General features: G+C 39.0%; 2 protein-coding genes across 12 annotated transcripts in view; one reads left to right on the top strand and one right to left on the bottom strand.

Annotated features, from left to right (window-relative positions):
- Positions 1–1,903: 1,903 nt before the first annotated feature.
- Positions 1,904–7,308, top strand: COMMD8 (COMM domain containing 8). The gene is made up of 5 exons (XM_050337572.1): positions 1,904–1,992; positions 2,501–2,656; positions 3,637–3,789; positions 5,537–5,692; positions 6,834–7,308. Exons 1-5 carry the CDS (start codon positions 1,948–1,950, stop codon positions 6,852–6,854), a joined length of 531 nt encoding a protein of 176 aa, XP_050193529.1. The 5' UTR covers positions 1,904–1,947; the 3' UTR covers positions 6,855–7,308.
- Positions 7,309–10,717: 3,409 nt separating this feature from the next.
- GABRB1 (gamma-aminobutyric acid type A receptor subunit beta1) overlaps positions 10,718–25,843 on the bottom strand; it is a 122,716-nt gene continuing 107,590 nt past the window's right edge. The window contains exons 6-10 of one of the 11 annotated variants that reach the window (XR_007631755.1): positions 20,743–20,880; positions 20,483–20,635; positions 19,384–19,634; positions 17,058–18,228; positions 12,124–16,937 (exon numbers count right to left, since the gene is read on the bottom strand). Coding sequence is in view for 5 of the 11 variants with exons in the window: in XM_050337566.1 (XP_050193523.1) it covers positions 11,777–12,124; positions 19,384–19,634; positions 20,483–20,635; positions 20,743–20,880 (890 nt within the window). In the remaining 6 variants the exon portion in view is untranslated. Of the gene's footprint in view, positions 19,150–19,383; positions 19,635–20,482; positions 20,636–20,742; positions 20,881–25,843 lie in introns of all 11 variants that reach the window. The other 10 variants (XR_007631754.1, XR_007631756.1, XR_007631753.1 and 7 more) reach the window with 10 other exon arrangements.

Genomic DNA, 25,843 nt, shown 5'->3' with positions numbered 1-25,843 from the left:
GGACAGTAACACCAGTGCTTGGATGCTCTCCCCAGCTGGATATATTTAGAGCAATGTAATACACTTTTATGCTACTATAGTTACTGCAGCTTGTGGGTTATCTGTTAAAGCAAATTAACCCCTCTATAAGTTATCAGCAATGTGGATAAAATAATGCAAAGTTCACTCTGAATTTCTCTCTCATAAAATTCTTCCTTCCTTGCTGCCCTGAGTCTCTTGCCTGTCTACTTACTGGTCAACAAGTTTCCCTCCCTGTCTGATTTTGTGATTTTTTTGAGAGCTTAACTTCGGAGGGGTGGGATGGATTATTGCTGCTGTGGGACAGAAGCATGAAAAGCAGGTATTTTTAAGGGTGAAAACCTGATGGCAGATCCAAGTAAGGCAGGTCCAAACAAACTGCAAACTGCTAAAGGCCAGCTTTATATCTCCTACTTCTCTGTAGTTGAACATGGGCTCTGAAACATGGATTTATCTAAACCAACTGTGGTTTCCTTGCGCCGTCTTCCTTTGCTCCTTATAGGCCAGTAGGCTGAACCCAAAATATTATTTTAAAACTCCATATCCATGAAAAGTGAAACTATTCTTCAGACCTGCAAAAAATTAGCTTCTTTGAAAGTATTCACTGGGATAGTGTCATATGGGATGGTAGTTTCCTATCCTCTTCTATCTATTCTTGTTTTTGTGCGTTATATCTCTTCTCTCTTGCATTTTTCACTTGTTTGATCCCTTTCAACTGAGTGAGACGATCGCTATATCTTTCTCCTTACTCTCTGTGATTTATTTCTTTCCAAGTCTGGATCACCTTCGCATTTCTCCTGTTGTCTCTGGGTCTATTTTGTTTGGAGCAGATGCTCCCCCTGGTGCTCTATTTTGTCGGGTGCAACATATTACAGTCAAACTGGAGAGGTTTACAGGTATCTAACAAAGCGAATTCCAGGGGAATAAAGGAAATTATTATTGAAAAATAATTTATTTGCAATTTTACCTATTCCTGAATTTAACAGCAGCTTCGAGTAATTTCTCCATAATAAAACTGAATAAATTTTCAAGAAGCCTTTTTCAAATGTTTAATCTACTATCAGTAGCAAACCCTGAGGGAGACTGGGTTGAAATCAGTTCTTCCCCGTTTCTTCTCCAAAACTCCCACGCACCACATTGTTCCTGCAACAAGGCTACATATTCGGAGAAGGTGCTGCAAACTGACTTAACCAGCCTGGGGTTTTTCACAGACCTCATATCCACCAGTACAGACTTGTACCTGCTTTTGTATTCTTACAGTCCAGTTGTTTGATGGTAAATTAGCCCAGTGATTTCAGCGAAATAAGGCCTGCCTGCAGGTATAAGTGTCTGTGCAGTTTTGTACCCTCCTTTGGACTTGAATTCTTACAGGTTTTCTTGTGCAAGTGCTCAGGGCAATTTTGCTTCTTTACATTCAGATTCACTCAATTCAAGGCACGGAAAGGTCACTGCTAATGCTAAAAACCTGTTCCATAAACCTCTTCCAGGGTCTCCTTAGCATCGAACTCCCACTTTGGCAAAGCATAAAAAAGTGAGCTGTGCATGGAAAACACGACGGCAGCACGAACTTCTGTAGTTAGCGTTTCTCCTGACTTCCTCAATTTAATTTAGTATCACAGATGACGTGGTTGCCTGTGGTTAAGCCTTGAGCTTCCTCCCACGCCACAAGTTGGAAAGTTAAACCTGTTGAGAGTCAAAAAACAAACAGGCAGAATGCAAAAACAGTGAAAAGTGTTAGCGCATATAAGAACTCGTAAAGGCCGGGGGGTTTGGGTGCTCGGGGTCTGACCGAAGGCCGCACACAGAGCTCCCGTACCCCACTGACGGAGCACCCCCGGGGACTCGAACCCGTGACTGCAGAGGGCGGGGTTTGCCTGCGCATGCGCACCGCCGGAGGGCGGTCACGTGTCCGGCGGGGAGGGCCTGGCGATGCTGCGGCCGCTGGAGAAGCTCCCGGCGGGACGGGCTCCTGAGGTGGGATCTCCGCGGACCCGGGCGGGAGGGAAGGTGGTGTGCGCCGCGGGAACGCCGAGATGCCGCTCCTCGGCACCTGTGAGCGAGGCCGGGCCCACCGGTGGCGCGGGGCCGCCCCCTTCCGCCAGGCCGCGGTGCTGGAGGACGGTGGTTTGGGAGACCAGGCTTGGAAATCAGCACTTGGAAGTGTGCTGTGCGACCTGGCCATCCCAGTGCAGCGGTGACTGAGGTGCTGTGTAGTTGTGCTCACCAGTTAAATCCACATGTAAGACCAGGGTGAATCTGAATCGCGGCGTGATTTCTGTGGCCAAACGTCGTGAATTGACTTTAGGGGAGAAGGGAGGACAGTTCGTGTTCGGGGACCACCTCTTAAAGACTTCTTAGAATGCTGCCCTCAGGGAGCACTGAGGCAGTACCCACTGGATGGAAGGGTGATAACTGAATTGCTCGATCGGTCTCATAGCTGGTAGATGAACTCTGACTTAAGTTCCTTATCACATTGTTTCAGTTCCTTCATAAAGTAGTTGATGGCATATGTGGCCGTGCGTACCCTCGATACCAGGACTATGGCAACATTTGGAGCTTGTCAGAGTGGATGGAGCTTTTAGAAGAAACAAAGGCGTATTTCAAAACTGCAGTTGGAAAAAACATATCTGATGAAGAGGTAAGGGCTCATCACTGAAAAAACCCTTTCACTTTGAGAGATCATACTGGAGTGATTAGTCTTGCAGTCTGTTTAGTCCTAAAATATTTTTATAGTGTAGCATTTGAACAGTATTGGATTAAGCAGAAGGTAAGCAGCATTTACACTGCTAAGACTTCTAAAACAAAAAGTGAAATTGATTCTAATTTTCGGGTATTTGTTAAAATACTGGGTTAATCACTCAAGTTGGTATTTTGAGTACCACCAGATTAAATCTGTTTAACTTAAAATACATACCTGTAAATAATACTGTTTTCTAGCAACAAAGCCAATTTGCTCTCAGTTGGCTTTCTTTGTTCATTAGTACTGCATTGAAGTGGTTTAAAATATTGGCTGTATGTAAATAATTTGGTTTTTTTTAAATCTAACAGTGGACGGAGGACCATGTGGTGCAGGGACTATAATTCAGGGCATTCCAATATGTGCGAACTTTGCAAAAGCTTGTTGCGCTATTAGAAATCGTAATTCGTGCCTTTTGCATGTGCCTCACATTTTGACTACCTGCTGGCAGCCGGGTCAGAAACACATGTGCAGCCATGGAAGTCCGTACATCGATATGTCTGTTTCAGCTGAGCTAATGTATTTGGCCTCCACTCTGATGTTAAGAAACTTTCAGAGCGAAACCTGAGTTATTTGTGTGTGTGATTTGTTTTGATTTTAGGGTAGCAACTAAGAAGGCTGATAAAGCCTCCGTTCTCTGTTGTCTTTTAATTTAAGTGGCAAGAACATTATTTTTTAATTTATATCTTGCTGTGGTAAGCACCGAATCTTAACTATCAAACACAGAGAGCAGCCACTGAAGGCAGGATGAAAAAGATGAGTCTGTGGAGTCCTGTATAATAGCTGTGAGCTTGGATATCTGGAGCACAGCTATTCCAGGTGATGCATGTTATTTCTTTGGTTCGTAGCTTAACCAGTCATGGTTTTTACTATTTTTCTAGGCTGCTCAGCAGATAAGTGAGTTAAATTCAGACTATCAAGAAGCAATCACAAAATGTCTGAAGGGTAGAAAGGAAGAAATCAGGAATGCCCTAGTGGAAAGAGTAAATGGAATCTCTTCTGCCCAGCTGCAGGATTTTGACTGGCAGTTAAAGGTGAGACTTACCTTAATGTTTTTTGAAAGAAATGTTCTACAAAACAGAAGTAAGTATTGATATCATCCCCCTAGGCCTGCTCCCTCTGGAGCATGGTTCAATTTCTGTAAGTATCGGAAAAGCACATTAATGATAACACATCAGAGACTTCGCAGAAATTTGTGTAAACTTCAAAAGTAATTTTTTTCAAATTTCTTTTATTTTGCTTTTGCCCTCCTTTCTTTTAAAGCTGCAGTATTGGTCTCTTTCTAAAGGGACACATTAAGTGCTATTCAGGAACACCTGAAAGTCTTGTATGATTTTATGATTTTGGGGCCTGAATAAAGTGTATTTTTACTCAAAGGAAGATGAAATATTTACTTAATTTTAAGATTAGCTGACTGATTCAGGATGAGTTTTCCTGACTTTTGAAAAAATTTTAGTTTTTGCAATAAACATTTAATAATTAGTTTGAAATAGTTTATGTTTAGTCTTACTGCTTTTGTGATAAACCAGTGATAAGGGTGTTGTCTAAAGCAGGATGGTGCTTTGAGGTTATGAAGACAGCTGGTTTAAATTAAGCTATAACAAATACTTAAAAAAATTACTTATACTGTTTATATTTTTAGTTAGTCCGTGAGAGCTGTTAAATAGAGTTGTAGAGCTGTTAAATAGTTTTCCATGTTAACAAGAGTGTTAAATAGTTTCAGCAGGAAACAGCTTTGGAAATCAAAGTGTAATGCCAAAAACAGACAAGCTTTTGCAAGAGCCAATATGGCATCATAACATGCTTTGCTTGAACTGTTACTGGGGTTGATCTCTTGCTAACTGCACTTACTGCTGACAGAAATACAAACTGGACTTATGTGAACTTTTGGGGTTTTTTTGTGACCTGTTTTTAATTCTGAAAGATTTTTTGAGCTTCTTTCTACATAGAGATGCACATTTCTGATACATGTCTGAACTAGTATATTTATTTTTCTTAAAACCACTTCTTTTCCCCCCTTGAGCTGATTATGATTTTTTTCACTTGCCATGATTGAACCCTACCAAAGACATTGTGTCTCCTCTGCTGTATCACATTTTGTTCTCTGACTAGTTAAGATAGGTCTATACAATACTGACCTGTAGTGTCAACCAAAGATCAACTGATCTTTGATTTTAATACATTTTAAAAGCCTTATCTATGCTACAGTGGATATAATAGAAAACAAAAAAGAAAGCACAATTGGTATGTAATCCTCTTCATCAGTGTTTGTCAAATAGGATCTCTGACAAACAGTGTTTGATCAGCTGTAGAGAGTGTTGAAAAATGCATAAAAGTGCCCTCTTTCTCCTAACTGCCCTACTCTGTATGACCCTTCTTGTTGAAAACCAAACCAATTTGAATACAGTGATTTCAGAATTCATATACTTCATTAAAGAACCATGATCAAATACATCCCTTCTTTTCACCCATAATATCAAAATGTGTCAGCCCAGTAATTTTAACAAATTGTTTTTGAGAAGTGTATTGCTGTGAAGAGAGATTTTTAGTATTTCAATATATTGTTGGTATTAACAAACAAACAAAAATCCCAATAAATAATAGGGAGGGGAAAAAAACCTCAAACTGTAGAGATGACTTATGAGAAGTTAATTTTGTTATGTTGATAGATATTTGTTCTGGTAGCACAAATTGAATATAAAGTGCAGATGTGTTGTTTTGAAAGACTAAAAACTTCCTGGCTCCACCTGACACTTATCATTGTTTTGTCAATCTGCATAGCTTGCTCTCTCCAGTGATAAGATCTCCATGCTGCAAATGCCACTCCTCAACCTTGATTTGGATGTGAGAGAAAATGGTGAAATTAAGCCGATTTCTATAGAGATGAACAAGGAAGAGTTGCAGAACCTAATAAATGCACTGGAAGCTGCTAATAAGGTAGCTTTTACTGATACATAATCTTTTTGTTCCTGACTTCTCATGTACGGAGTTTATTTTAAGCAAAATTCGCAGAGTCATAGAATAGTTTGGGTTGGAAGGGACCTATAGAAGTTCTTTTGTCTGACCTCCCTGCAGTGAACAGCGACACTGTCGACTAGATCAGGTTGTTCAGAGCCCTGTCCGTGAATGTTTGCAGGGGTGGGGCATCCACCTCCTCTCTAGGCAACCTGTTCCAGTGTTTCACCACTTTAATTGTAAAAAATTTATTTCTAATATCTAGTCTAAATCTACTTTCTTTTAGTTTAATACCATTACCCCTTTCCTGTTCTGAATGATTACTGAGAGTTCTAGTGTTTCCTCAGCTTCGCAAATTGTCAGTGTCTGGGAGCGCATATGGGACAGTTGTTTGGTTCATAGTGAGTCCTTTAATTTCTGTGGCATAGTAAATCAGGAAGAAAGGTACAAAGATTGCAATACAGTAAACCAAGAAGAAAATTTCAGTTGAAACGATAAGGTTTCACTTGAACTGATCTGTGACACTGGAGAATCTCAGCTTTTTAATAGGAAAGACTAAGCAAAATAAGGATTTGAGGAAAATGGTGGTCTCATGAAATTACAGCCCTTAACAGCTTTCAGAGCTTGCCTTCTTCTGCATTTGCTTTCCTGCTAAACTAAATAGTAACTTGTCATGAACTCTGCACTATGCAAGCAAAGATTTTTTCATGGCAAATTTAAATCTCCACACACCCTTTGGGCTGCTTGAGGGTCTGTATGGAAGCTGTGGGATGTTGTCATCTCCTTATATAGCTTTGTGTACACACAAGGAGGAATCCACTTGAGAAATGGTCCCTTGTCTCTGCTTTGTGCAGAAGGAATCACTTTGCTATTCTACTTTGTGATTACAGGCAGCTGAGGAATGGATTGAGTTGCAGTAAAGGGTAAAGAAAGTTATTGGAAGTGAGAGTTGTGTGAGGTTGCAAAAGAGAACTGAGAGAGGGATAGTGTGCTCTTCAGAGCAAAAACATGCTTATGCAGTTGCATATTATACTGAAACAGAAAGGAAAATGCTGCATTTCATAGACTGGTTAAGTTTTGGTCTTATGCAACTTTAATCTCATTCCTTTTCTCATTTTTGAAGGTTGTCTTACAACTGAAATGACGGAATTCAGATCATCAACAGTATCTGCTGGTGATGGCTTCCCAATGGATTTTGGGGTAAAAAAATGTATTCTCTGCAAAGCAAAAAGTTGTTGGTGCTGTAAAATACTAAAGTGAGAAGACTGTTATGGCTTGCGACCAAATAAACTACTAATCCTTTGATAAAAGTAACAAAATCTTGCATCTGTTTGGTCAAAAATACGAAAATCCAATGTACAGTTGCTTTTAGCACTGAAGATTTATAGACCTTTGGAAAAGAATCTCTTATGTGCTGTTTTGGTTAAACTTTGATGATGACTACACAGGTGCCTGGTAAAACTAAGGCATCTTGCTTGCATACTATGTTACCTTATATCAAGTGCCATGATAATAAAGAACGTGAGAGAGTATTTGTAGCATTAATATATTTATATTGTAAATATGGCAAATAAAAACTTGATTTTGTGTGTGAATAATTGCAGTAATTTTTTTTCTTGATTTATTAGTCACTAAACTCAATCTTTCTAGATTCTGGGGAAAATCATCTTAAAAACAAAACCAGTGCAGAATCACAGAATAGTTGAGGTTGGCAGTGAGCTCTGGGGTCATCATGTCCAACTTCAGTGCTCAAGCAGGGTCATCAAGCAGGCTCTGCAGACTGTATCCAGATGACTTTTCAATGCTTCCCAAGGATGGAGACATCACAATCTCTCTAGGCATCCTGTTCAGTGCTCAGAAGTTGTGGAAAAAGCACTGGATCTTTATTTAGAGTAATAATAATGGCCAGTCTTCGCAAGCGAAGATCCGGGGAAGGTCTTTACACCTTCCAGCCTGCGCATTGGATTTTTTAGGTGAGACACAGTGTGCGCGGAACTGAGCCCACCCTTTAATCCTAAGGTTCATCTGCCGGGGCCAAGCGAGCTTGGACGGTGGCAGCGAGGTCCTTAGGACGTAGGTGGGTTGCCTTTTTAAGGGCTAATGAGCTCCATCAGCCCGGGAGTGGCCCTGACCGGAATCGAACATTCAGAGTAAGGTGTGGGGTTTTAGCTTTGTTTCTGTATCTTAGTTGATGGCATTTCACTTAAAAATGTTTTCAGAAAGGGGCACAGTGCTGGAGAGGAACTGACCTACCTAGACTGTGAGAAGGATATTTGCAGCTTACTTAATACAGCAAGTAAATCCTACTCTAAACTTTTCTGAAACCAGATGGAGTTTTGATTGCAGTTACAAAGTTAGAAGCCATAACACTAGAGAAGGGTACAGCAGAAAATTTTATGCTTTCTACTGTTTGTTAAACCATTTTTCCATATGTAAAGAGCAAATTGTCTGTAATGCTGACATGAATACTCATGTGTGGTTCTCATCATGTATGTCTGTACTAGGCATGTTTTGTATATGTAAAAAGGCAAAGTATTTATGAGATACTCTTTTTGTAGTTTCAAAACTGAAGACCCTTCTTGAGTTTCTTCCACTATATTTTGTTTTGCTCTAGCTTTTCTTGTAAGCAAAGTTTAAAATAATACATTCATACAGAAAATTTGGCTTGAGTATTGGTCAGAGAAGAGGAGGAGGACAAGAAAGTCTCTTGTAGAATGGCTTCTATGAAAAGGATTTTAATAGGCTTCATGAATAGGAAACCTAAATACATACATAACTAGGATAGAAGTTTTGTGGGTCAGAAAACATTTTTTAAAATGTGTATCTGTGTAAAATATATTGTTTCCCTTTTATTGGGTACTAGTACATTTAGTCAGATGTACATGTTCAGTGGCAGCAATTAAGAAAGATCAGAAGAAATGTGGAGAAGTGGATAAAGAGTTGTAAAGATGAGAGACTGGATAATGCATCTTACAGTGAAAGGACTGCAATCTCTTAACAGAGACAACTTGATCATAGTCTTGAATTTCCATACACAAAAAATTTGATAATGGATCAGATAACGGATAAAGACCTTGTAAAAGTGGTACCAAATTCAAGCTGAAAAATCAGGTTGGAATTGGTGATTGCTTAGCTTTTCCAGAAATCTGAAAAGAGTTACTGCGGGTCATCCAGTAACCTGTTTAGGAGCATGCTGTTTTTTAATTGTGAGTGTAAGGAATACATTTGTCATATCTATTTATTTTATTTATAGTAATATTTGTATTGACTCCACTTTTTCCTTTCTTCTAGATCTAGTTTTTCCATAGGAGAATATGGCCTTATGTGTTTAAATGCTTCATGGATTGTGTGATCCATACTGAAGGTGTAACTCTGCTTTAGCTTTCCTATGATAGGCATATGTTGCTAAAAGGTTTTTGTAGAGAAAAGAGGCTTTATTTTCTGGTGAGTGATTTTTATTGCTGCCATGCTGTTTTTATCATTTAGGATGAAAGGACTGAAAACTACTTTTATTTACAGTAGCAGAATCAATAAACAGCAATTTACTTCATACAAGTGTACACTATCGAGTTTGGGATGTCATTTGGATAGAAGACACTTGTGTGCTGGTCCACTGACACAATTTATAGATGCAGCAGATACCTAGGAGGTCTGTACTCCAAAGAATATTAAGGTGGTTATTTAAAGCTTATTTTGTAGTATGTTGCTGAACAGAATTTTGTGTTGCTACCTCTTAATTTTCAAAGATCAACTTTTCAAAAATGCAGTGAGTTCAAATTCACTGGTTTCTGAACTTCCTCTGTTAGCAAAGTCTGGTGCCAGTTCACGGAATTCAAATTTAATGGGGTGTATGTTTGGAATGGACAGTATTTATGGCCCTACTGCTGTCCCCCTCCTGGGGCCATTTTTTGCAGTTATGGAAAGTTCACTTTACTTACTTCCATATGTTCCCTGTATTATTTATTTTACAATATCAAAATAATATAGTTAGTTGCCACTCAAATATTCTTATCTAAACATTGCTTAAATTTGACTAAAAAATTAATCAAATTGTCCCATGTGGGATTCTTGTTTAAAAAATATTTGAAGTTGTTTCAGGGTGGGGATAGGCATACAAGTTGTAGCCTACTCAGAAGAGCCACTTGACTGAATTAATATTTGTCCTGAATCACCTCAAGCTGTACCCAGTGGCTGATTAATCTGATAAAATTGTGTAACTCTTTAATAGACTGGAGTTTAAAGGTTGTATCAGCAGAGAGAAGACATCTGACGAGACCACCACTTTGCTCTATTGAACTTGGGATGAGGTTGGGACTTTGGAGCCCACAGAAAAATTGATAGTCTTTAAGACCCTCTTAGATTAGCAATGCCTGGTTTGCAGCCCTATATTTTTCATAGCGAGTAAATGAAACCTCTTCCCTTTCTTGTTTGCTGATTCTATTATCCCAGACTCTTTCTGCAGAAGCCTGCTGCACAAACAAAGGGAAAGATGAGAAGGTCCAGGTATTGCACAATGTAACAAACCTTAGCCTGTAGGAAGGTTTCATTTGTTATTATATTCTGATTAAAGAAATTGTCATGTCAGTTGGCAATAAGGGAATTGGCTGACCTTACTGCCAGGCGATGAGGAGCTGCTGAAGAAGCTTTCCAATCACTCATTTGTATCCGTACCAATGTTTCTTTCTTACGAGCTTCCATGGATAACAATCACCTTGGTACCTACATAGACTTTGTTGCCTTGTACATCTCAACTCTCCTAAAAGTATGAAACACTTCTAATTAAAAAAAAAAATTAACTGATAATAGTTTCAATAAATTGCTATGTTAGACAACAGTGTAAACACTGTTAGGAAACAATTGGCCATAGAGGAGATGACTGACCTATTGTTTCTCAATTGCATGGACCTTTCTAGAACTTTGCCTGTGGCTCTTTGGCTGGAATTGGCTGTGTCAGGCAAGAAGCAGCCAAGTGCAGAGAGGTAACTCCTCAAAAGGAGTGCACCCAACATCACTGGTGTGCCATAAGACTCAGACGCTGAATCTTCTGATCCTCATTGGATTAAGGAAATCTGTAGGAAACTATATGAAGAAATCTCCTCAGATCTGTTTCCAGACATCTGCCAACTTGGTTTTGTATTTGATTTCCCCTTAGAGCATGGTGCTAATAACACCAAGGTCATGGGTTAGATCCCCATAGGGGCCATCCACTTAAGGGTTGGACTCAATGATCCTTATGGGTCCCTTTCAACTCAGAATACTTTGTTTGATTCTGTGTGTAACTGTTGGGAGAATGTTGCAATTACCAACCATAGGAGAGTTAAAAGTCTTGGCCTGGGGTATGTCTCAGTATTGCTTCTAGGAATGAACATGAGCTTGTTTTCTACTTTTTAATACAAAATTGCATATGACACAATTGTTCTTATAAATTTCAACTTTATTACTTTGTGTCCAGTTAGATCAAATCAGCTGATTCCTTGCTTGGAAATTCAGTGGTATTTCTCTATGATACCCTTTATTTCTTTTCAAGGTCCTTACTTCTCTGAAAATGTGATTTAACTTTTCCTTGAATGATACTTCTCACACATACTATGAGAATCCTTCCCAGTATAACTATTTGAAATGATGTGTGGTCTAACGGTTATAATCTTTCAAACTCATATTTCTTCAAATTTCTCTACATTCTAAATGCTGAAAGACAGTGACATAGATACTAATTTGAGTTGTTTCACTCTGTTGTTTGGAAGCATGCTGCTGTGGGCTGCCAATATGTGATAAGAAATGCAGTGGGACCAATTTCTATTCCACTTAAAAAAAAATTAAAGTGGGTGAAGAAACGTCATGTGTGATGCATAAACTTTGTAAAAATCAAGGTACAGCACTTTTGCTGAAGATGCTCTTTAAGAGCAGATCTGTAGTATTCTGATTTGAATGCTATGGGACTGTGGCTGGGTATCTTACAGTGAGCATGTAACATTATAGCTACTGAAGTTCTTCAGAATTAACAAAATTGAGAAGGAAAAGAAACAAGTCTTATTAAGTTAGTCTGTGGTAACATTATTGCACAAATCAGTGGACATAATACATCCAGTAAATAACATTGAAAACAATAAACGTGATGGGAAAGACCATTCTGGACCACTTGTCTATCAAGTTAACATCAGTCAAATCAGGGATTTTGACTTTGATCTGGGATGCCCTTCGTCGTAAGTGTCCTTTTTTATGAAGCCTGTGCCTGTCCAGAGGACTCCTGATGTAGAGGTCTCTGCTGGAAGTGGCTCTTCTGTACTGCAGGTTGGCACTGTCATATGTGTATGTGGTGGCTGGAGGGTCACGGAGGCTCGTGAACACATCTGAGCTGCTGACATCATTTCGTATTTCAAGTGGTCTAAGAAGCATGTTTCCATGGGGATCAACCTGTGTCAAGGAAGGAATGTGAATTAGACAAGTTCCTCAGCCAGCCCAAGGTTTTTCCCAGATGGACCTTCTGGCTCTACTACCGAAACACTCCTGCGGTGACAGTCGTGTCTGGTATGGTGTTCACAGAAGTATAAAGATACTGAATACACTTTCCCGACTAGTGTGAAATTAGCTAATAAATATCCAAGTACCTTCCATCCTGACCTGGCTTCTTGGTCTAGGACCTTGTAATTCAGTTAGTTGTCTTATCCTCTGTGAAGTAAGACTTTTCTAATTTTATCTTTAACTTGGATCATGGTCTTTACGAAATACTGATTTGTAATGTCTGGTGACCAGACACTTGAAGGTTTCATGTACACAAGGTGAAAAGAAAATGTTACTGTCTCTGCCCATTTTAAACAGTTTTATACGGTTTTAGTGCCAAAGGTTAGTTTCAAAGAGTTTTCTAACAATGGGCTCATGATATGAAGAGCACTAAGGTACAGTTATGTAAAATGTTCATGATGAAAATTGATTTTGGACAATTACTACATCACAGAGATGGAAATCATAGCATATCATTAACTTGTTCATGTGCCTTGTCATAATCCATTTTATTCAATGAACCCTACATTCAGTTGCATTTTTATGTGTTGGTACCAGAAGCAGTTGTTTTAAATGTTTGTCACTTTATTTCTGCTGTTATTTAGTCAAGGCACTGTTTTAAGTACCTAAGCAAAGAACTGGAAACTGCAACCACTATGTGCATCTGGCACAATATTCTATATATATATATATACATAAAATTTTTTTGTATCATTGTCTTTTTTATGTATGAATATAGTCAACCATGAATGGCAGCATTGCTACAAAGTGTTTTTACCTTTTCACAAGTCTTTAGTTTTCCACCTGTTTGTAGTAAAACCTCTTTTGAAAAGTTTTTGGTGTTCCCAGGATGACTTCCAACTTCTTCATAAAGACTTCCTAGATGTTTCAAATTCACAGATGTTTAAACATCCACTGTAGCTCATACGAGGGAAATACACATTGGAACACAGGCTTCTTAAATGAAACTTCAAAGACTTCACCTTCAGGCTTGAGTATTAAAATTGTTTTTGGTAAACTGTGGTGTTTGACCTATCCCAAATATATTACAATCTAGACCATGTGGATGCCTTTATATCAAGGAATAAAATAGTAATTATAGACAACATCTGGTGGTGTGAAGCACCAGTGATATGCAATGCTTTGTTTGCGCTCTGATCTTTACATTTTTAGTAAGACATAGAAGAGCTAGGAAATAATATGATAATCTACAGCAGATTTAAAGTATGTTCAAGCAAAATCTCCAAGAAAAACACACAGGGAAACCCAGTCTCTAGGGTTGCCACAGAAGATAGCTGGGAGCCAGAGAAAGCCTCAGTTCCACCTGGCAGTGTGGAATATGTTCCTTCCCATTGCCAGGAGAAATCACCATGTAACGACTGCTGATGTCTTTGCACTGTGCCAGACTAAGCACCTGCTAACTGAAAACAAAGCAGTGAAGGTGCTATTTGTACAAAAGGCACCCAAGAGATCTGTGGGGTAAAAACATCTTCTAAATGGAGTATAAGTCAGCACAGATAGAAAATGTACTTGTCTGGTTTAGCAACTGCTTCTGTATGTGCTGAAATGAGCATTCAGTGGGAACACCCCAGTTCTCACCACTGTTTTGGTGGGAAAAACTCACGTATAATGGGTTAGAGAGGCCAGTTTGTCACAAATGAGCATGCTGTTTCAAATATTTGCTTGAGATATAGACTACCCAATTTATACTTTTTAGGTCAAGCCTTCAAATTTAAGCAGAAGGGAGATTTAAACTAGGGTTTCCTACTCTCCAGAGGACTGCCATAACCACTGGACTATTCATTACTCCAAAGATCTGACATTTTTTCAGTGGAAAAAATAATGATCTCAGAGTTGTCTCTGTGTAGAAAGATTTTTTTTTTAAATACTCAGAAGTTTTGATAGTCAACCTTTTCATCCCAGTTATATGAAATAGCTCTTTGAGCTGTCTTTGATTACATAATCTAATGTGTAAGCTAATTGACTTTAGTCTTGTAATAGTAGTAACAGTAATGCAAGCATCATTAGGCAGTTATTATGACTTTTGACAAGACAACTCTTAACAGCCTACAGTCTGAAGTGATTCACAGGGATCTTTCTTAAACTAATATGCCCTGACAGTTTATTACGAGGCAAGCAGCACATGAATTCCTACTCTAAGTGTTCTGAATGAACCTGTTACTTTTAGAATAAGTTTCATTTAAACCATTTTAGGCAAGGTGCTTTGTATATATCATGAAACAATTTGGTCTTTGAACTGAAGTCTTTGCAATTGACAGCAAAGGGCCTTACACTGATCTTGACTAAATTAGCTCAGGGAAGTATAAAATCTCATCTTATGTACCTGGTCAAATTCTCTGTGTGATGTGAAGCTTGTGGGAAATAGTTAATTTCCCACATAATTAAAAATCCTCTCAGTATATCTTGAAGTTCACATAAAAATATTCTTAAAACTTGTGCAGCTGAGATTTTGTTACTGAAGCTTAGTAATTTTACAAATTCCTGCAGGAATCTGGAAAATGTACAACTTGTTAAGGGATCCCCAAAAGAGACTTGTTATTAATTTTATCTAATGTTATTTTTAGAATGAATTAATAGCAAATATGTGCACAGTAAATGATGTAAAGTTTCTGTCTTAAAATTTTTTTCTCCCTTACTTAATACAAGGTTACTGGGGGCTTTCTCTTGGCCCTGTGCTGGAGGAAGCCTGTGCATCAGAACCAGAGAGCAGCCTTTAACTCATTCCAACCCATGCCTCATTGATGAGGCTCTTTCCCCTCCGATAGGTACTGCAGTTGTACAGTCTTTGACATATTTGCATCAGATGGCATGATAAAAAATGGGGATGGAAGAGACAAGGCTCTGTCTGCTGAGTTTTCTGACCCAGTAGCTGTCTGGCTGCTTGCTTAGGAGTACAGTATCTCAGTCCCCTCCTTATGGAGGAAGGATGAGCCATATCAAGCCTAGAGTACTTTTTCCTTGCTCAGATATGATACATTTATGCTTTCAAATATCACCGTGTTGCTCTTTAACTGGAATGCCCTAAATTTTGTTACATAAGCCGACCACGGCTCAGATGAAAACAAGATGTCCTGCTTAACAGATATTCTGAGCCTAAATGTGTGTTTGCACAAACACTTTAGTTTGTACAATGCATAAATCTCGCCTAAAGTTGTAGAAAGCTGAAGAACTGATTTTTTTTTGGTCTTTGGAACATATAATGAAGAATATGTGAGGACCATGTCAAATGATCTAAAGCTGATGCTGTGTTAGTTATATGGTGTAATTATCGAGGTTTATATATTCTTCAGGTGAACGTACATGGTAATGCTTCTTGTAAGAACATTTGTATCTGTATTGAGAGGGTATCTTAATTAAGTATATAAATTTATAATTTTTCCTTTGCAATGGAACTACCTAAAGCGTAAATCAGCACAGGTGCATATATATGAATTTTCATAAGTGTATGATGTGTGCTGAGGAAACATCATTAAAAAAAAATAATGTTGCTTGTGTGTTTACTTAGAAAATTAGTTTTCTGCTTAGAACCATCAAATTATACTGTAAAACAGTAAAGTAATAAAACCAACCCAAAACAACAGTTCTGTGTTGACCACACAAAAAACAGTCAGTCAGCTCTAGGGGAAGAATAGCATGTTGGCATTCCTTGCCAAAGAATGGGTCTCAAATGCTTAATGCTGTCTGGAATGAGTTTTTACCTACCTATTTTTTTTTCCTTAACTGCTGGGAGATAAAAGGTAAGAACTTCTGTTTTATCTCAATACAAACCCGTCTTCCTCTTAAGATGAAAGATTCAGGGCCACATTACTCATATAAGCTGTCTTGTTGGAACAAATGTAGTAGTGTTATCACAATCTGATCTGCAAAGAAACAGGTTATGCTCAACAGGGCTATACTTATTCCAGTGGGGATTTACTTGGTGTTTGAGCTAATTGTGTGGTTATATATTTCCCTTTTTTTTCTCCTTCCAGTAGCCACTCTATTGGAAAATCATGGTTTCCTCAGAACCTGTGGCTGGTCTCTGGCTTTCTATTCTGGGTGCTTTGTGGTTCACAGAAGGTTTGAAAGGAAGGTGTGATGCTGTGCAGACTCGGGTAGCAAGAGACCACCTATCACTTGCCTTGTGTTGTCATTTATGAACCTTATGATAGCTCAGCCCCTTTCCCACTCACACTATGACTGCATTCTAACTTTTTCTCATATTTAAGAGAAATGTTCTCTGTAACAATTATTCACACTGTCATTGTCAGGGGAAACAGGAGCAGTTGCATGCATGGATTATCTAAATATTTTCTTGCTGAGTGGTTTTGTCCTATTTATCCATAATTAGGGCGGTCTCCTCAATGACATCTAGCTTCAACAAATAAACAAGGACATATACATAGTCTTTATGCTTTATTCAGAGAAACAGAAATATTGTTTACTACAAATTCGTATTTTTTGTATATTAGAAATTAAAATGGCATAAATTGTGAAACTGGAAAGACACTATTTCCACCTTCTTCAATCCGTAGAGCTTGGAACAGCCACATAGGAAACAGCAGTTCAGTTTCACTGTTCTTCAGGTCTTCTCTATACTGTTAATATCATGGTCAGTTTGTTGAGTGTTGCTCACACATCTAATGCTTTTGTTATCTGGTGAAGGAATTTGAACTCTTTTACTCGTGGGAGTTGCTTATCAGATGGGAATGATTAGTATCTTCACCTGGCACAAAGAGATGAAGCACTGTTACATATCATCTATTGGTTAGAGGACCCTGTATGGATAAGTGGTGTGGGTCATGAGCAGAAGGGAAAAAAATATCCTATAGCTATATATACTTACAGCTGTACTTTTATGCTCCAAAAAACCTCTCCCCTGCTCTGGTACAGACATCATAATACCAGTGAAAAATCTCAAAACACAATGGAGAATAGCTTGAAGCTTTTTTCACATAACCTTACTGTGTCCCACTTTTCCAGTCATGTACTTTGTACTTTCTTCCTGCTAAGGACAGAAATACAACCGTTGGACATCAGCATTTCCATGCTGAGTAAACTGAATGTTCATGAGGTCCCACATCAAAGTGTGGGATATGTTTATGTATATCATCATCATCATCATCATCATGGTTAGGCTTCGCGAACGAAGGTTTGAGAAGGGCTCTACCCACGCTTGCCGCAAGCGCGCTGATGGCTAAATTTATGTATATATATTTATATAAATATATGTATATATATATATACATATATATATATAAAAATACACACACACACATATATATATATATATATACGTATCTAAGATAAACCTGCACTGTACAGGCAGAAAGCAGTCTGTTCACTTAAAGCACTCTCAGCCTCAGAGTGGAATTTCTGTCTCAAGTGTAAGCACTTACAAATCCAGGTACAAAGCACGTATGCCTTCTTTTTCTGTCAGAAAAATGCTGGTGGATGCATGTGGTTCTCTAAAAACTTTCCATTCCATTCCATTCCATTCCATTCCATTCCATTCCATTCCATTCCATTCCATTCGAGTAGCAGCCTCAGTTTAATCTTTGCCATATAACATTTAGACAAAAGCTTTTAGTTATGAGTTAGGGCTTTTTGTTAGTTAAACAAACTCTCCAAATATGTAGAAAAAAGAACTTACCAGCACTCTTATCCTTTACACTTTCTCATCCTTTACTCAGTTCAGTGCACTGGGGCCCGTGGGAACAAGGCTGACCTCTGAAGAAGTGTTGATTCCCTCTTCATCCTGAATCCTTGATGTGCTGCTTATCACCTAGGCTGGGTTATCTCAGGAGCTGTTAAGGTGGCTGGTCAGAATCTGTGAGTTTTGCTGGGTTTTTTCCCTTCCTTATTTTTCATAGAAATGCATAGACAGTGTCTGTGCACAACAATCCATAAGAGGGTGGCTTATCTCCTCTGCTGTGTGGAAGACAGTACTTTGTGGGACCTTGGAGACTGATGATTGTCTGAACTGATATTGTGCCCCCACTGTAATAAAGCATCTCCTACACAACGGGAACAGGAGGCAAATGTGAGTAAGGACTTTTAATGGGCTCATAAGTTCACTGAGGCTGAGGATATGACAGCTTTGTTAATGATGCTTAGCTGTAGTGGTGTGGCTGCTGGGACACCAGACACACAAATTTAGAACCACAGAGTTTCTGAAACATACTTCCTAATATATATGTGAAATTGCAACCATCCATCAAGATAAGGTCTTACCTGTTAAGAGTTTTATGTGTCGGTCTCATTCTTCAAGCTGAACAGAGGGCTCAAATAAAGTTTTGTCCAAATGTTATCACCTCAGGCCACAACAGTACAGAAGTTTATAGGACAGCCTGGGTAAGATCTCATTAATACTTGGATGCAATATATTGTAAGAAAAGCAGAGAAAGGAAGAAAACTTTTGGCTCATTAGGATATGTATTTTCCTCTGAGTCAGACTGGGCCAAATATACCTGAGGCTTCGAAGGGTTTATTTCTGAAAAACTGGGAAAAGTTGAAATAGGTTTAAAACAGTTTGCAAGTGCTTGGTGATATATTGCAAAATTAAATTTGTCCCTGTTAAAAAAAAAGTGCATAGTATTACTTCCTGGAGTTTTTCTGTCTTTGTTTTTTTTAAGAGAGGGTAGTTGAGGTCTGCTTGAATGTAGCTTAAGGAAAAATCCTGATACCTGTGAAAGCTGTTATAACCTAGCAGCAGCATCCTTTTGTTCCTGGAAGCTCTGTCATATGGGCTTCATTCAGGGCTCACTGAAGCAACAGAGTCTATCTTTGTTTTTTATTTTTGGTGAAGTTTCTGTGTGTAAAGAGGAACTTTCTTATAAACATTTCTTCTATACTACCTTCTATATTGAAGAAATATACAGCTGAAGTGGTAAATATTTAACTTCCTTGTACCCTTGTATCCTTGTATTTCTTCTCTGCTGCAAAGAAATGCATGTCCTGAATATTCATTTGCATTTTATGTAGTTTCTTACTGCGTTTTCAACTGAAGATGGAACAGACTATACATTGCTGTAATCTCTTAAAATTCAATTTTTCTTTAGGCAATCTTAAATACTTTTGCATGTGTTCCATCTGCATTTATCTCTATCATCATATACATCAACATTGTCATAGTAGAAATAAGGTTTGAAAAGTTAGCTTGAATGTTTTACCTGGACTCTATTTGTTTCCAGTCTGCTCTTCTTGCCTGGAGCATGTCCTGCCCTGCCTGCTGTCTTTTTTTGATGTTGAGGTCCTTTCCCAAAGAATATGTAGTTTACAAAGGCATATTCCAGCAAGGCCAGGAACACAAACACAAAGCATCCCATCAGGTAAATATCTATTGCCTTGACGTAGGGAATCTTTGGCAAGGTCTCCCTGAGGTGGGTGCTGATGGTGGTCATGGTCAGCACAGTTGTGATTCCTGCAAAAAGAAGAAAAAGGCATTGACTAACAAGACAAGGAAGGCACAGTGAAAGGCACAGTGAAAGGCACAGTGGCAGCATTACATGCTGCCATGAAATGGTGCATGGACTGGAAAGGAAGATATCCTTGCAGGTCTGCTGATCACACCTTCCTTGGCCTTCCATGCAATGGAGGGTGAATGAAATAGTTTTCAAAAACCCAGACTGTCTTGGTACAACTTACCTTAATTTTTACAATATCTTGGCTAGGGAACATGGTGTTGGCTGACCTGGATAGCAAAGAATTGATTGCTGTTTTTTCTGTGTGGAAATGCTTCTCACTTTATTTACAGCAGTAGCCCTGCTTGATCCCATAGGGTGACTTGCACTGATCTGGGGATCTGGAATAAGTCCCTAGCTTTTGACTGAAAACAGAGCATTGAAAGGAGAAAAGGAAGCTGGTACATCTCCACTGATGTCAGCAGGATCTAATGTATACATTTCAATCACACATCTGGCCTGAGAGGACACTTTTTAACATCTACATGGATTGTTCATGAAGCACAGTGTAGATACCCTTAAATACCCGAATTAGAGTTTTGCGCTTCAGTTTGGAAGCAAGATACTTTGTTCTGATCCAAAGACCATTATGACAACAGCAAATCAGTCAGAATCCCAAATTAACTGCAGAGCAACAGCTTCAGATATAGGCAAGGTGGCACCTGCCTGCCTTCCTGACAACACAGGTCCCACACTGTATATGTAAAATCACAATTAATGATGCTGCAATCAGCAATGTGGAATTGGTGCTACTGTATTCAAAGGCAACAAGTATCTATGCAGGTCAGTTATTTTGAGAAGAAGTTACCTAGGGCAACTCTGGCTGCAGAGGCATCATAATTGATCCAAAAAGATACCCATGAAAGAATTGTGATTAGTGTGGAAGGCATATAAGTTTGCAAAATGAAGTATCCAATATTTCTTTTAAGCCGGAAGCTAAGTGATAATCGAGGATATGCTCCTGAAAGAAAGAAATCATATAATGAGTAATGCCTAACAAAAGTTACACACTGATATGTCTGGGTTGGGGAAGAGAGGAAAGGATTCTTTTAACTATCCAGTGCTTACCTGTTGTAAATTCCACTCTCTTTGATACCATCTTGTAATCAACGATAGAAAATTGCGGGAGCTCAATGTTATTAACTCCTGTTACTGCCGACTCTCCTCCATTCCAGTAAAATTCAATATCATCAGTAGTGTATCCATCTGAAACAGAGGCAAAATTTGATTATTGACTTTTCTTTTTGCTTAAATAGTTGAGGTTCAAGTGGAAGGAGCCATTGTTAACCATGAATTCAGCCTTCTGTTGTTTGACATTCCTGTTATATAGAAGCCATGTAGCCTCCTCCATACCCTGGGGAAGCATTTAGGTATAGAAAGGGAGAAGGCTGAAAGCCTGGGCAGAATTTACCTTAAATATAATTTTTTAGGTAGCAATAATGTAACAATTTTTTATTCAGGCTTGAGTTGCTCAGTTTGCCAATAGACTGATACATCAACAAAACTTTTAAACTCTGTTTAGAGGAGCTCTGACAGTAAAACCAGGTTTAGTTTCCAGCTTTTCATTTGCTTTTCTATCCAGGCTGTGACAAAGTACAGAGTTGGGAGCCAGTGGAGGCAAAGATGATTCTAGAAGAATTAAGGTGCCTATAATATCACCTGACAGTGTCTGTCAGAGATGACGGTAACCCTTTGATATTCATGAAGCATTTTATATTTTAATTAGACCATGCCAACTTTGATCTTCTGTTATCACAGAACTATTTCTTTTTTTACTTCATAACTAGCACCTTTCTTCTGTTTCCTTTTAACAGTGATGTTGATTATTTATAATTTAATTAAAAATTAATTTGCCATTCTACCACTTGGAATGTTAACATTATTGTTATCATTTTCAGAAATATTTTGATTGAACTAAAAAGTGACTGAATTTCAAAAAAATCTCACAATTGACAACATTTTTGAACTAATATTTAAACGGGTTCCACTTTATTGCATTTTTCTAATTTCTCCATGTATCTACCAAAGGAGAGAACAACTTCTCATCTATTTTTAAACTTTTCCTTCAGGTGTCAGGTTTAATCAGGTTTAAATCATATAATAGAGATCAAAAAAACCCATGTGTTTGAACTCAAACCTTTAGAAAACTTGACAGTAGTTTTGCCAGCTGAACTAACCATAGGATCAGAAGCCTCTACAAAGGTAGGAACCTATCCTTTCATATACACCAGTAATACAATATCTAGCTCAGGAAATTAATCTGGAGATGTCTTTCCTTATGATGATACCTGGTAATAGCCTCACCTCTGGGAGGCTGACCACATACAGAACGGGTTCATGGTTTCCCTGGTGACAGAGAAGCTCTCAACTTGCTGGCAGGCTCCAGAGACTGCTTGGAAAGCCTGTAGTTGTTGAACAGCAATCTTTTGATGCAAACACACAGGGATGGGCTGAACAAGGTTAAATGTTCACATATTCTATCGGTGAACTGTTCAGAACCATGGTTTTCTAACTACAGGAATTGCTCCCAAACCCATATTAACCTATGTAATATGGATCACTACTGTTAGCTTAAAATGGTGATTTCCATTACTTATGCTAATTTTTTTTTAGATGAACCATCTCAAGGCTGTGACATAGAGTGCTGTATGGCTGGTTTTCATTCCTTTCCACTGCAAAAGGCCAAAGTTGCTCCTTAGGAGTGGGCCTTCCATAGCTGCTTTAAAGGCTTTGTACACAAACCACAGGACTGACATGGACCAAATGTAGGGTGTGATACAGAATGATTGAAAGAGGGAATGAAGACTGCTAAGACTGTTTAAAAGGCCAAGATCAAGGCTGGCAAAGAAGTGTTGACTTCATTTTCTTGCAAGTCTGTATTATAAAAAAAATTTTCTTGAATGATTTCCCTTTTTAGAAAAGATGGTGCCAAGAAGAGGAAATTGGAACTGTCGTGTCATACTGAAAAGGTATGCGTAGGCTTGGTACTACACAGATATCCTCTACCTGAGGTAATAGGCATCCTTTGTCTTCAGGGAGTAGAATAAAGAACAAAAATAACATCACTACTTAGATGTTGCACAGTTACTTGCTTTAAAGTCACAGGTGAAGGTTTAGGTGTGAGAGTCCTGAATTCTGCCTCAGAGTCTGGAAGAAAATGATGACCCTGATTCTTCTGTACCATCATCACCTAAGACCCATTTCACACCCTACCCTTCAAATCTGCTCCCATTGTGCCACTTAGTGCTGGGACTCAGGGCAGAGAAGGGAGCCATCTCCAGTCCTCAGCAACTCCCGACTTAATATGCAGCCTCTACAGGCAGCCTCTGCCGTCCTCTGAAGTTCCTCTGACTTTTTGATGAAAGAGGGAATAGTTTGGGCATTTAATTGCAGCTAAAATTCCCTTCCCCAAAGGTGAATTATTGTAGATATAGTTGTTAAACCCCACAGTGGTACCAAATAAACACCTGGGATATCACAGGTCAGATTTCAAAAAGAAAAAAGCACAACCTCCTACGAAAGGATTGCACCATGTTATTGGTACACTGTATGGTGATGGATCTTAACAAAAAGAAATTATGTAAGTTTTGTAATGTAGACAAATGTGCTTTTCACTAGTCTTAGAAGGGTTTCTATGACTTTGGCTACTAAATGAAAAGTAAAAGTAGTAGGTTATGAAGTTATTTGAAAAACATTGCATGGAAGATATGAGCTCATGACAAGCCATCACTACTTGGCCATGGCAGGCCATGTTTTTAAGCTTTACAAATTTCAAAGAGACTTCTAAATACATCAAACAATGGATCTAATGTAAGCTACTGCTGTTTCTAAATATACTGATTTCTTCCTTGAATTTTCTCATTTGAAGCTGAAGGAAATTATGAGAAAGGTATGGTGATGTTTTTCGATCAGGAGCATTCACATTTGTTAGCTCTCTTTTTAGAAGAGTAATTGAGCAGGAACATCTTCCTGTGGTTTTATGTCGAGCAAACCTCAGTACATTAATTATTTCTATGGCAGTCATTGTAATAACTCTGCTAGACACTAAGAAGGTGTAAACTTTCCCTGGGCAGTCCATTCTCTGACGTGATAGGACTGTTGCTGGGTGATGCCCTTCATTATGTGTTTTGCACATTATGTAGGTGTGTGAGAGGCATTGCATTCCTGGCTGACAGTGACTCACAGGTGCAGGGCTTGGAGGCCCTCATGTTCCATAGGCGTTGACATGGTTATTTTCTTTCCAAACTAGCAAACTTGAGAGGAAGACAGTTGGCTGCAGTTTAAAGACAGCAATCGATCTCAGCTCTGAACAGAGTAGCAGAGAACAGATCACTCCTTCCTTTTGAAGCGGACAGTGCCTTTAAGAGAGGAGCTGTAGTGGTGTAAATTAAGAAACCTTCAAGTGTGGAGCAGCACTGACTTCTGGCTGGCGGGCAATGACAAACCCTCATTTTCGGCAGCAAATACTTGTCATTTACAATGTAAGAAAAGCTATTTCAGTGATAGGAAAAGTGTGTTTTGCCTGTGCAAAATGTGTTTGGCCAGTGTAAATGCTGATTTGTTCACTGAACTTATCTGTACTGCCCAGGTACTCCCTCGGCAGCTCTTTTTCCATGTAATCCTTTTCCCTCTGCGCATGTATCCATGTCACTGATTTAGAGGGATGCCTCCGCTTTTGTGACACAGAGAGAGAGCAGCACCCGCAACCGGACAAGGATGTGCCAACACAAATTTCAGGAGAGTCAGACATCAGTCAGAACCTGAAACATTTCAATTACGCTCTCCACAGCTGCCGAGGAGCAGTCGCAGCTCTGTCTCACCGCAGCCCGGCGCGGTTTCCGCGGGGTGCGAGAGCGCGGCGCTGACACAGCCTGGGGCCGGCCCCGCACCGCGCCCGCCGGGCTACAGGGGGCGCCCGCGCTCCACGGCAGGGACGGTGGTTGGGGTTGTTTTGTTTTGTTTTGTTTTTTTGTTTTAATTAATAAATGCCCCATGAAAAATATTTGATCTGTTTAAGCCTCTGTGTGCGAGATTATTTTCCATCTTTAAAACCGCTGAAAATATTTCATTGCCCAGCTCAAGATATGAAACTTCTGCTTACTAGAAAATATTGCCCAGAAATGAAAATACGGCCCTTGATGTGTCAACACTTTTTTTTTTTTTTTTTTAAAACTTCTAGAGCAGCAGCTGAGAGTTTAAGTGAGAACACTTGGTCAGAGGTACCACAGATCTAAAAAGGGTCTAGATACACACAGAGCAAGAAATAGGTTATGTATAAATCTTGCTGTTCACAGAAAAAATATTTTGGAAATGTTGCTGACATTATGATACAGCCGAGGTTAACAGTGTATTGAGTGCCACCAGGCTGTTTTATTTTCCACTGCAGCACCTACCATCTTAAATACCTCTGGGATAAATAAGGATCTGTGTTACTTTAAAAATAAAAGTCATGGTTCCACTATCTTTACCAATTCAACAGAGATTTCCCTTTTTTCTTCTGATTCTCCAGCGTAGGCAGCTCTGAAACACCCAGAAGCAGGGTTTCATCCTTAGGATCTGTCTAAATAGGGGTTTTCAAAAGACTACATCAACTGTGTGTGACCCAAATCTTTTGGCCCTATGCAAGCACATGAGGCCGGAAACCAACCCTCTTCCATCCCTCCTGGATCACGCCTTTTGTAACATCTTAGTCGTTGTTGCTAAATGTATTCTTATATTTTTCATATTATTATTCCTATGACTGTATTCAAACAGGAAGATAATGCATTTGTCCCACACATCATTGAGGTGGTGCATGCAGTGGTAAATGTATTGTACCATTTCAGCTTAAACCTAACATGTGAATGGGGCATCACAGGTCTGGAAGATGTGTTTTGGAAATCCATGTAACTAGTTAACATTAAGGTGAAAGAATTGCTTGAAGAGACTCCCTGCCACCTGTGTTTGAGTTGTGTATTTGCCTCTTTAAGTTACCTTTTTTTCCCCTGAGAAGTATTTTCTATAGGCAGATGGCAGATTGTAACTGGGTATATGAGTCAGAATTTAGCCTTAGGAACACTGACCCAAATGGAAACTTGGCTAGGCTGCTGGAGTACTACACATTTTCAGTTATTTAAGAAGGTTTCTCAAATAAAAATAAATTTTATGTATGGGGCACTCTGTTCCATCC

This window comes from Myiozetetes cayanensis, unplaced genomic scaffold (assembly GCF_022539395.1).
Source record: "Myiozetetes cayanensis isolate MyiCay16 unplaced genomic scaffold, myiCay2020 scf7, whole genome shotgun sequence".
Taxonomy (NCBI): Eukaryota; Metazoa; Chordata; class Aves; order Passeriformes; family Tyrannidae; genus Myiozetetes; species Myiozetetes cayanensis.
This window is presented reverse-complemented; position numbering and strand designations above follow the sequence as displayed.